This window comes from Antechinus flavipes, chromosome 6 (genome assembly GCF_016432865.1).
Source record: "Antechinus flavipes isolate AdamAnt ecotype Samford, QLD, Australia chromosome 6, AdamAnt_v2, whole genome shotgun sequence".
NCBI lineage: Eukaryota > Metazoa > Chordata > Mammalia > Dasyuromorphia > Dasyuridae > Antechinus > Antechinus flavipes.
Window position 1 is genome coordinate 72,797,179 of NC_067403.1, and position 13,121 is coordinate 72,810,299.

Sequence of the window (13,121 nt, forward strand, 5' to 3'; positions counted from 1 at the left end):
TAGGTAATGGAAATTCCCTCTACTAATACAGTTCTCTTTAATTTAAAATCCTGGCAGACTGCCTAGAAAAAGAGATTAAATGACTTGCCAAGGGTGGGGGGAAAGTCATAAAAGATAGTTCTTATCAGAGACAGGACCTGAACTGATATAATGGCCTTTATTATAAGTATTACCAAAATACTTCATATTTATTCATTCTATTCAGTTTAATTCCACAAATATTTGTTCATCAGTTGCTATGTATAAGGAAGCTAAGTACATGCTGGGGATACAAAAATCCCTGCCCTCAAGGAGCTTATAGTCCTTTGGATTGGGTGTGTGTTTAGAGAATATAGTATGTGCACACAAGAAAATAACAAAGTAAATGTAAAAAAATTTTTTTAAAGCACAAGTAATTTTGAGAGAGAAAGAATATTAACTACTAGGAAAGGATCAGAAAAATCTTCAGGTAGGAGGAATACTTTGAAGAAAGCCAGGTCTTCTTTGAGATATTTATTAACTTGTTTGTTTATTTGTTTGTTTTAGTCAAAGAGATGTACACAGACAAAAATTTTCACAGTTTGGGGAATGACATTTTAAAAATTAATTTAAAAAAAAGATAAAGGCATGTGGCATTTGTTAAAGGGTAATAAAATAACTTCAGTCAATTGGCTAGTTCCAAACCACTGGATTTCTTTAAATAGTAATGAAATCATTGCTTTTTTAAAAATCCATCATTATTAAAATAAAAAAAAAAAAAGTTGGCTGAGCCTCTCCTAAAATTAGATTTGTAAGTTGCTGGTCATTCCCATAATTAAATCTATGTCACAAATTTGCAAGAAAAATGGACACTGTGACTAATGCATTTACTTGCTGCAGAAGTCCTGTCAAGTAATATAAGGCATTATGCTGTTAAAATGCAATAGGTACAGATTCTATACATTTTTATTGAGCAACAAAGGCCATTTTATATTTAGGATGACTATTTTAGATAAAACCTTGTAGGAGAAACAAATCTACAAAGCAATTACCACAATATTTCTGTGCTAAAAATATTGCTTGATGTGTAAACACAAAGGCACAAAGACTTTCTGCCTAGGAAAGGCAAGCACAAGCTATACATAGGTTGACTGAGGAGAGAGTTCCTGTTGTATCATGGAGATTTCTTTTGTCCCACACTCTCCCATTCAGAAAGCCTCCCTCCCAAAGTTTGTTTGTTTGTTTGTTTTCTCCTCCCTCCCTCCCCTGCCCCATCCTTAGAGGACTAGATTAAGAAATCACCTAGAGCAGAGATTTTTAGCCTTTTTTGTGTCCTGGACCCCCTTTGGAAATCAGGTAAAGTCTATGAACCACTTCATGTCTATAAATGTTTATAAATAAGTTAGGGAAATTGTAAATTTCTGTTAGAACTTAACAAAAATAAAAATGTAATTTTCCCATTCAAATTTATGGACTGAAATCCCAGGATGCTGTTGTCTTGAGTGGTTATTTCAAGCTTTTATCCTCATCTAACTTACTACATATTAATGTCACCCTTTATCAACCAGATTATAATCTAGTTGAGATTGAGAACAGAGACCATTTCTTATATGTCTTAGTTTCTCCCAAGGGAATTTGTCACGTAGTAGTAGAATAATAATCATAACAACAACAAATCACATTATATAGTGTTTTACCTACCAACCTCATCATTCGATCCTCAAAAATAAATGTGCTGGTGCTTTACTATCTCCATTTTACAAAGGAGGAAAATAAGGCTTAGAGGGGTTGAATACTTTTTCCATGATTACAAAGCTACTAAGTACTTGTCAGAGGGAAAATTCCCATCTAAATCTTCTAGACTTAAAAGTTTAGGGTTATTAAACCTATCCTGCTAAGTTGCTTCTCTAATGGGTGTCCAACAAATTATCTGCCTCTTTACTTTGGTGCTAGTGTTCCAGCTGTGATTCTGTTGTTATTCAAGTTATTTTAATTGTGTATGAAACTTTGTGACCCCCATTTGGTGTTTTCTTAGTAGAGATACTGTGGATTTTCTTCTCCAGCTCATTAAGTGATTTGCCCAGGATCATATAGCCAGCAAATGCCTAAGGCCAAATTTGAATTCATAAAGATGAGTCTTCCTGACTTGCTATTTTATCTACTATCCATCTAGCTGTTCCACCAATATTTTTCAAGAGGAAGTACTTATTAAGTGTCAGCTGTATGTAAAGCATTGTACTGTGTGCTAAGCTTTCACATCTGGGTTTAAACACAGTGTAGAGTGACCCAATGAGGTGCTCTGTTATCCTGTTAAGTTTACCTTATGAAACTAGCTTATTAAGGACTTATTAAATGCTTAGTGTTTGTACAGCACAGTGGTGAGTGCTAAGTTTTTGCATCCCACTTCAAATACACTGTACAATGTTATCTTGTCAGCCCTCTAAATTTACCTAAATTCTCTAGCATTTTAAAGATGGGCAAACTGCTTTAGTCACAAAAATTTTGTGAGATAGGAAACATGTTACTATGATCAAATTGAAGTTCAGAGGGCCAAAGTGATTTCTCAGGTCATACAGTTGGAAAGAGAATGAGCTGGGATTTCCATCTAAGTTTCCTCACTCTTCATCCAGAACCCTTTTCACTTCACTTAAAGTCAATTTCCTAATGGTTATTTTAAAACTGGTCCCTTCACACTGAGCCACAGTGGCTTCACTGAACTCTTATACTTCTTATTCCGTGAATTTAGTTATTCTTTTTCACACTTCTCCTGATTTAAAAGAGCTTAGTCACTTTCCTTTAATAATTACATAACAACATCCTGGAAAGATGGACATATTCAGAGTTCTCCTAACACTAAATGAATGTGCCTGTCTTCCCACAATCTCTCCAACACTGACTGCTGCTGTTAATTGATTCATTTTCTTGCCAAATGGCAGGGAAATCAAGGTGAAATCATGAAGGAAAAGGGACTGAACTGTTTATAGCCTTCAACAAGTTGGAAATATAACTCAGGAAGGCCAAGAACAAAAATAAAGGTCCAATATTATCCATAATATCCAAAATATCGTTAACAACACTATTTGTGGTAGAAAAAAAATGGAAACAGAGTACCCATTTATTGAAAAATGGCTTTTAAAAAATCCTGTAATATAGAAATGCAATGGGATAGTTTTGTACAGTAATAAAAGACTAAAAGAAAAATTCAGAGCAACCTGTAGGAATTAATTATTCTTATGATAAAAGACTTGTAGAATTAACACACAATTAAAATTAAAAGAACTAACTGAAAAACAAATGGTCTCAAGTAACACATAAGGAAACTTACTCCCCCCTCCCACCAATCCCAGATAAAAAGGAAAAATACTGTATATTATACTGGATGCTATAGGAAAAGAGATTGAGAGAGATTGAGGAATGAAGGTGAGGAAAGTATTTCCAGAAATGACTATGATTTTTTAAATGAGGATCAAACTTCTTTTTAAATGAAGAAAACTGAACTAAAAGCATTCTCTACTTGTAGAGAAGATGCAAGACAACTTCTAAACATTTGAAAGAGCTTAGGACACAAAGTAGATTATTTGGGCAAGTTAGCATTAGAGTAAAAACTATCAGAATAATCTTATGCAGTGAATGAAAAGGGAATACTGAATAAACACAAACCAAATAAAATCACTTCTAAGGAAATGAAAACGTATTTAAGGATCCAGGCCCTAGTCTACAAACACCCTTTGCAACATTCATTCATCTTGTAGATTTTTGAGCAAGGGTTGGGAAGTTAACAGCCCATACAACCCCCCACCAATGTTGGATAGAAGTGAAAAGACTGATGATGAATCCTCTCAGCAGAGAAGTGTAGAATTTAGGTGCAGAGGCATACTGTCAAACAACGTGGCTTTTATTTCTACACTGCATTTTTTTGTTCCAAAGAAGGAAGGGGAAGGAGTATGATTTAGAGTAGAGGGGAGTAAATGTAGGGAAATGATAGCTATATGAAAATTGTGGATTCTTTTGTTGCTTGTTTTCTTCTTCTTTTTAAATAACTATTATTTATTTATTTTTAATGGTTTTGTTTTTTTTTAATTGAGCTCCAAATTCTTTCTGTCCCTTCAATCTCTCCCTCACCTAAAGAGAAGGCAAGCAATATAATATCTGTTCTGTTTAGATTTAAAAATTGAAACTGGTGAGAACTAGAGCTAAGGCCAGAGGACAACTAAGGTACTTAAACTAGGTTACAAGAGTGAGAGATGGATAGTAGATTTTTAAATTTAATTTTTTCCCCTTTCCTGACATTCTTCTTAGATGAGCTTCTGGAAGTAGCAACAACCACTAATCAAAGGAGGAAAATGTGATAATGAAAGGTATCTTGTAAAAAATGCAATTCCCCTCCTCCCCCAAATTCTCTTCTCAAAATAAATGTAAAATATCTGGAAACAGAAACTGGGATGGGGAGAAGATAAGGGAAATGTGCTAAGCACTGAGCTAAGCACTTTTTACAAATATGATCTCATTTGATCCTCACCACCCTGAGAGGTAGACACTGCTATAATTCCATTTCACAAGTCAAGAGCAGGTAAGTGACTTAGGTGGGCTCAGCCTTCCTGACTCTAAGCCCAGCACTCTATGCACGCCTAGCGGCTAGTCCCTAGCTGACAGGGACTGCACCTGTGATTTGGGGGGTATAGGGAACTCCCAGGTGAGCCAACTCTCCCCCTCACAATCAGTGCAGGCTAGAAACCCTCTCTACACCAGTCCTGGGGAGTTGCCTTGAAAACGCAGAGGTTCTATTTAACATGTAAAGGACTGCTTGCCATCTGGGGAAGGGGGTGGAGAGACGGAGGGGAAAAATCGGAACCGAAGTGAATGCAAGGGATAATGCTGTAAAAAATTACCCTGGCATGGTTTCTGTCAATAAAAAAGTTATTAAAAAAAAAAGAAAAGAAAAGAAAAAAAAAAAAAAACGGAGGTTCTGAACCAGCATCAGGCAGGTCTTGGACCCAGGCCTTCAAGGATTTGGGGCCAGCTCTCTCAATGCAAACAAATATAATAATCTTCAAAGATCGACTTTTGAAAGATAATGTCCAGAAGCAAACATGGTTCATCACTCCCTTGGCTGGAAATGTTTAGCGTTGGATGGCTCGGTGAGCAGGTCTTCCACCAGCTCATTACCAATTGCTAGAATATTGTGGAATTTCATTAGAATACAAGACTCATACCAAATTAACATGCCCAATGGCATGTTACCTTTTAGATTAATTTTTTTTTTGGGGGGGGTGGATGGTGAGAGGTTGAGCAGAAAAATTCTTCCTCCAAGACTTAAAGCTAGAATGTGTCCAAATCACACAATTAAAATGTAACTTTGGTAAATTACTAATACTTCTCAAACAACCTTTTGAAATTAAACAAAGACATCTGAAATCCCTGATCCAATTCCCCAGAGAATCACCATTCCCTGTGTTTGAAAAATGCTCCTTGCTTCATATGTGTCCAAAAAAGCATGCAAGTATGCTGAACTTGGCCTTATGCACAGCCCTTCCCTCATTAGGATATTTCATAATAGCAAAAACCCTGCTCAACAACCACCCAGAATTACTAAAATGCTATCAGATTTTATTAAAACCCCATCAAGTGGGAAATCTCAAATCGCTTATTATGCTCTACAATTATTGTAAAGCGAACTCTTTAAATGAGGAGGAGATAATGACATTAACTTCTTAACTTAAAGCAATCCTCCATGGCATGATTCTAAAATATTCTCTTGGTCTGAAATTTATGTAAATTGAATTCATCTATCATTAGTTATTATCAACCCAGCTACATAAAAACAGTTTTCTGTAACAATTAGTTCTTTAAAACACTGTGTTTTAATTAGACCTGGGATGTTATGAAGCTCGCTATAAATATGGACAATGTTTTATCTAGTGCCCCCAACTACCTGAAAACCAGAAAGAATTTTTGGAGATTGGTTTTCCCTTAAAAAGAAATCCATCTTATCAATACATTTTCATTCAAAATTTAAAATGCAATGAGGAATTCTAAATTTCTTTTAGATGCCCATATATGAATACCTGAAAAATGCTTACTCTTAACAATTAAAGGCTCAAATTTGGAATTTTAGAGCAAGAAGGAATCTTCGACTATAGAAGAGCAAAGCTATTTCATGTAAAAACATGGAATAATGAATTGTATTCTATTTGAATACAGTATGTTAGAATATGAAATATTGATCTATCAAATATTTGAACATAGACTATTAAAACATGGAATGCTGAATATTAGAACACAGCATTTTCAAATTAAGAGGGACCTCAAAGAACATCTAGTTCAATCCTTTCATTTTACAATAGACAATTAAGACTCTTCTCTAAAAATGACATCCCATTTACTTATTTTATCTGTGCTGTATTCCTGTCCACACCCACTCCGGTAAAATGTAAGCTCTGTAAAGGCAAAGACTGTTTCCTTTTTATCTCGGTACTCTCAGGGCCAGGACACATGGAGGTGCTTAGTAAATGTTTGTTGATTTGAACTGTTAAGCAATTTGCCCAGGATCTCACAGAAAGCCACAAGAACTAAGGTTTCCTGCCTCTGGTTCAGGTGTCTTTCCCCTATTCCCCACTAGCTCAATCTTCTGAACCTTCACTTAAGACAATTTGTGGGGCAGAGAAAGGGTGTGGGAAGGGAAGGAGAGCAACACACTTTTCTCCGTGGGGGGGGCTCTCCACTGGCAGAGACTGGTAACTCATACCTAACCTGGACTACCTCAGAGAGCTGACTGGCGACCATGAGACGTGTAAATGACTTTGACAGAATACTCCAGTGTATTGTCCCAGGCAGCCTTTGAACCCAGGGCCTCCGGATTCTGAGGCCAGCCTGTTAGGCAGTAGAATACACGCAGCGGACAGAGCACCTGCCTTCGATGCAAGGAACCTGGCCTCGGATACTTACTAGCCATGTGATCCTAGGCAAGTAACTCCTATTTGCTTCATCTCCTCATCTGTAAAATGGGAACGCATTGGAGGAGGAAATGGCAAACCACTATCTTTGCGGAGAAAATCTGAAATAGGGCCATGCAGAGTTGGACGTGACTAAGTGACTGAACAAAAACAACCAGGGGACATTAAGTACATCTGGGTGTTTTCTATCTATAAAACAAACCTTCAAAGTCCATGAAGAAATGTCTCTCATTTGAAAATTATAGGGTTAGAATCTATTAAAGCATCCGTTCTCGTCTGTAACTTGGGCCTGGCAGAGAGGAGGAACCTCAAGCCTGGTCAGGGAGGGGGCGGCAGGGGGAGGTAGAGGCCTACAGAGGGAAAGAAGCTGCCTCTTTCAGCTCAGACTTCGCTCCCTCTTCTTAGCCCCCTCCTACCAAAAACTCCTGCCCACCTTTGGTAGTCCATGTTTTAGGAAGGAACGGAAGGCGGCAAGCGAGCAAGAGCCGCTCTGTTAGTCACTGCCTTCTCCTCGCTTTCAGCATCTCCGTCAGACCTCTCCGATCTCAACGCCGCCTACCCATCAGGAGCCAGCTCCAGGCCCTCTTCTTCCCACCCTCCCCAATCCTGGGGCTTCATACAGAATGCAGATTAAGCCATTTTCACACAACTCTGACTGAGCACCTATTATGTGCATCTGGAGGAAGGTCTCAATCGCACAGGTCAGGGCTTCTGAAACTTTTTCTACTCGTGACCCCTTTTTACCAGTATAAAAAACAGCCATATAAATCAAATGTTTAATTATAATCAATCACAGTTTTGTGGTTGTGACCCACAGTTTAAAAAACTTTGGAATAGATAAGCAATTGTCTCCATCCCATAGTCACAATGAAGACTAAAAAAAATTTCACATTTTTAGAGTAATACGGAGCTGAGGGAATCAGGTTTTGGTTAGCAAATGTACATGACCTCCTCATTTATGACAAACTGACTTCCAATTAGGTCAAACCCTGTCGTCATTATAAGTGTGAATAACTGATATTTATGTGATGTTTTAAGGTTATATACATGCTACAGGTATTATGATCCTCAGAAACTTAACTTGGTCATGATAAAATACTTTGACCAAGGTCATAAGATCACATGACTAGCAAGTGACAGAGGCATGGTCACGATCCAAAACCTTTTTACTCTCCCAGACTAATAATATACAAGAGTTATCTTTTTGCTAACCTTTTCTTTTCTTTTTTTTTTTTTTTCTTTCTTTTTTTTTTTTTTTGTTTCCCTTTCTTTTTGAGCACAGATCTGCAATTTTGTGATTCTAAGGGTAAGGAGTCAAGCTAGAGGATCAAGGAATACTTAGCTGTACTTGATAACTATTAAAACTTTTTCTACCAATGGAAATCAAAGACTCAAATGTAATTTATAGTCTTGGAGAACTAGCATAATACAGTAGGTCAAGAAGCAATCTTTTAAAAATCACTCTGCAGAAAATAAAATGTAAACAAGTAAAAACAATTACCTCAACAAAGCAATTACAGAAGTTAAAAATAATCAGGAATTATGACCAATTAAATATCTATTAATTAATCTTTAAAATCTGATAAAAATGGTACAATATTCATAATTCAAAAAAACTGTACAATTCAGTACAAAATATCCTAACTTTAAAAGGCACCAAATATATGTCATATAAATATATTTATAAAAGTACATATTTTTGACAAATTCTTAGCACAATTCTTAACTATTATACTATTTTTAATTTTAAACTACTTAATCAACAGTCTGAGTCTAATATCATAGCAGCAAATATATTGGTGAAGAGGTTGGATATACAACTTCTGGATACAACCATTGGATATACAATGGGTGGTGATATGAAATGAATTTGAATTTAGGACAATCCTATCTATTCTCAAGCTAATTTATGTACCATTGATTTTGCTTTTGTTTATGCATAAATCAGCATAATCTAACTGCTTAAATGAGAAATATGTTCCCTGAAAAGTATTTTAATTTATCTTCATGTATTTCACCTAACTTCAAGGATTTAAATCAAAACATTCTACTCACAACCCTCCAAAATTCAAGCAGCTTTTGCAATTTTTAAAAAACTAAAACCTTTGCCAAATCTTCCAGTTTTAAAAGGACCACTAAAGGAAACAGACTACAATTCTCTATTCTTTGTAAAAAAATTTAATTCTTATTGTGTTGAAGTCTAGACTTTCTCCCCCCCTCTCTCCCTTCTTTCTCCCCCTCTTGCCCTTCTTTCTCTTCCTCTCTCCCTTCTCCCCCCTCCCCCGCCTGACCCTCCCTCTCTCTCTCTCTCTATTTCTCTCTCTGTCTCTCTCTCTGTCTGTCTGTGTCTCTGTCTTTCTGTCTCTGTCTCTCTCTCTCTCTGTTGAGAGACTGATGCCTAAAAGAGAAAAAAAAATTATTTCTCTGATCTTTGCAAATTATTGACGTTTAAGTTGCCTCCTGGTCTTTCCCTTAGATTTCTCAGAAGTACCCAGGATGGTAGCTCCAATGACAATGAAACATGCAAAATAAATGACATGTTACCAGGTAAATTAGCATCTCCTTTCTGACCAGCTGGGTCATGTTTCCTCTTCAAAATCCTTAGCCCCTTGATAGAAAATAATAGTAATCTAATAGACCTCATTAAATAATCAATATATTGACAGTACCTCTATAAAGAGAAACGTTGTGTTATAATTGATTCCCTTTAACCCATTCAATGGCATATTAAACTCAAGCATATAGAGTACACTGCAGAAGACCAATTGCCTTTATTTAGTAAGTAATTTTATTCAGGCCATGATGAATAGAAAGGTGCAGGAACATTTAACAGAACTGAAAAATGTTTTCAGCTTTCACCAAAGTCTTCCAAATAACTGACCTTCACCAACTCCCAAAAAGTCATTTCAGAGAAAGATTTAAACATTGCATTACTCACCAAAAAACTTCCAAAGGCTGAGTTAAATATAGCTGCTGCCTACAGAGAAGAGAAAAGAGGAAAAGTAAACTAAAAATCAACAGTCACAGTGCAAGCAAAGGATGCCATTCTCCCTCCCTCCTTCCTCCCAACACTCCAGTTCCCAGCCCCAGAACCCCATCTACCATTAGGCAAAGTTCGCCATTGCTAACAAAAATTGCCAGTGGCCTGTAGTTTACAAAGACAGATGAGCTGCAGCTTAGGAACTCATAAATAATGGGTCTCAATGGCAAGCCGAAAAGGCTTGCTACTCATTGTTATAAACTTATGACAGGTAACAAAAGAATCATCCCCAATATGTGAACAGAAACCTCGTAGTTATTGATTCTGCCTACTGGACACAAAGCAATCAGAGGCTGATTTATTCAGCCAAGAAAGCAGCAATTTAGATTTTTGACTGAAATACCCACGACGGCAGGGTCACCTCAGCAAGTTCCTAGCCCCCTTGTTCAGTGCACACGAGTAACTGAAGCCATCGGCTACAAGGGGAGCTCTCAGGCTGCCATTAACCCCACACTCCACGCATCAGGGAAGGCTGCTAAGCCCATCCAGTTAACAAGTCATTCAGCAGCAGCACCCACCATTCTCAAGTAGAAACACCATGCAAGAGGTCAGTCCAAGGAGTCTTTGTAATACAGACAGGAAACAATTGGCAATGGCTTTAGAAGCTAGCAGGCTTACCTAAGTATCCAGGGAACACAAGGTAGATGGAAGAGAGCTCTTAACTTTAAATCAACCACTATGTTCCATGAAGCTACACCTGAATCTTGAATGCTTCTCCCAGTTCCCCAAATGGATAGAAACTTGTGTGGCATCCAATTTGATGATAGAAAAGAGATAAAACAAACAAACAAGAAGCTCATATAAGAAAGGGAAAAAAAAAGAAAGAAAGAAAAGATAGGAATGAAGGGAGAAAGCCTGCTATTGACATGTCCTGGAGTTCCCGAGCAGAATTAAATTAATCATCATAGACATTTTCAGCCACACTGCAATAAGAAAAGGATGTCAATTTAGCAAGTTTGAATAAAGTCCAAAGCCAAGCTAAGAGCTGTATCTGAACCAGCCTTCTGCTCCATAAGAGGATGCAATGAGAGTGAATGGGTAATGAGATCCCTGGCTCCAGAGAGCTTAGCTCTCCTATTCAAGTTCATAATTAATTCAAAGCTTTGATAATTTCATTAGATTCCTCCTTTGCTGGCCCTATCAATAAAAGATGGCACTGGACTGCAGTTCCTCTGTGGCATAAACACAGGCAAAGGCACAGACCAGGGAACCTTTGCTTCCTGACAGGGACAATGGCATATGGTGCTCCGTGTTGCTGAGGGAGCAATGGAAAAAGATACAGCTAAATAAAACATTACAGATGACAGTTGTAAACTACAGCAACATATTTTAACACCTCTTACTTATTGGATTCCTTTGCTGAGGATTAAAGGAGAGAAAGCTTTGTGGTAAAAGTAAAAATCAGAGAGTTGCTGGGAGGGTAAAACCTCCATGATTTTCTAATTCTGACGGTCTATACTTTGGGCTTACAACAAATCTTACATTCACAATGAGTAATTTTCCCACCTTAGAACTCCATCCCCATTCTTTCCAGAACCTTTCCACCCTATGCACAGTTGCCAAATATCTATTTTCTTCTTGATTATAGGTCTTATCATGCAAGCTTCAGTTGCTTCCTACTACCTCTGGGATAAACACACTATTTTCCATTTAAGGCCCAGGAAAACCGGCTCCAGATTTCTTTTACTTTACTCTCCTTCATAGACTCTATGTTCCAGGCAAAAGAGTCCTCCAGCCATATCCTCCACCTAACATGGTTTCTGCACTCACAGGCTATTCCCTCATGTCTAGAATACATTTATTTTTCTCTTCTGCCTCTCAGAACCCAAAACTTCCTTCAAGACTCAGCTCTATTTAAAACCTTTCCTGATCATTCCACTTCTATTTCTCAGCGCCCTCACTCTTCTGGCGTTTATTTGTATATACTTTGTTTTTGAGGGAAATGTCATATGATAGATACAGCTAAATCTTAGAGCCAGGAAGATCAGAATTCAGTTGTACCTCTGGCTCTGTGGGAAAGTCACTTAACTTCTCAGGGCTCTCCAGAGAAGGCGCCAGCCTAGGAGTTCCCAATACCAATGAACTCGGGGTAAGTCCCACCCCTACCTTATCCTATGCAGGCTGAATGTACAGTCTTTGCAGCCCTAGTGGCTACCAAGTAGTTCTGGGTCCAGACCTGTGATTTCGTCAGTGTATTCAGCTCTGGCTCTACACTGTCTCCACCCAAGCAGATGGCCATTCTAGTCTTAGAGAAATGCCTCAGGCAGTGGTGTCCAACTCATAGAAATCCAGGCCAGGAATCTGGACAGAAAGATTCCCGCGGGCTGTATATTTGAATGGAAATGTATTATTGTATTGTATGTGTGTATATATACATATAATTGCATTTCTATTTATTTTGTCAAATATTTTCCAATTTTACTTTAATCTGCTTGGACACTATGTCTGATGCTTCTGTCCTATGGCACAGAAATGTTACTGGGTCAACCTGTGGAAGAAGCCAAGGCTTGTATTCTATTCATTGCTCCATGCTGTGAATTGCTTGACACACAGTAGGTGCTTAGTACAGGTTTGTTGTATCAAATGGATGAGTCTTTCCCTACTATTCAAAGAAATAGGGAAGCACTCAAAGTATAGGAGACTCAAAGTAAATGGAAACAAACACTAACTTTGGACAGTTTTCATGTCATCATCTATCCATTCCCCTTAGCTTCTTATGCTATCTGAATAGAAACAAAATCACTTCTACAGATGTATTACTATTATATACTATATTAACATAACAATGATGAATTTCCTAATGTCTACATGCACACCACTGAATTTGTGGCAATGGTTTTGAATTCGTTCAGATACCTAATCCTTTTCAGGAGCAGACATTTGTGAAATTGGTCAAGTGTAGTTATAGCCATGATCTTAAGCAGAACTGGATCCCTGACATGACCATTAGAATCAAACAGTAACAAAAAACTAAGCATTTGCTTTGTTCATGCTTATGAATGCAGGTGAATTTGGGTTTTTTTTGGGGGGGAGGGCACTAAATAGCAATGACCAATATTTAATTCACATAGAATAAATGATTAATTACCTAATAGAGCACAACTGTTTGGTATGGTAGCCTTTCTAAGGCTACCAAAAGTCTCATTTTGTGAATAAATTTCTTACCAATG

General features: G+C 37.5%; 1 protein-coding gene across 6 annotated transcripts in view; it reads right to left on the reverse strand.

Annotated features, from left to right (window-relative positions):
- The window catches only part of SLC10A7 (solute carrier family 10 member 7), a 263,521-nt gene that overhangs the window by 169,600 nt on the left and 80,800 nt on the right, over positions 1–13,121 (reverse strand). For all 6 annotated transcript variants that reach the window (XM_051965832.1, XM_051965837.1, XM_051965836.1 and 3 more), the window contains exon 5: positions 9,850–9,888. In XM_051965832.1, the coding sequence (XP_051821792.1) occupies positions 9,850–9,888 (39 nt within the window). The remainder of the gene's footprint in view (positions 1–9,849; positions 9,889–13,121) is intronic.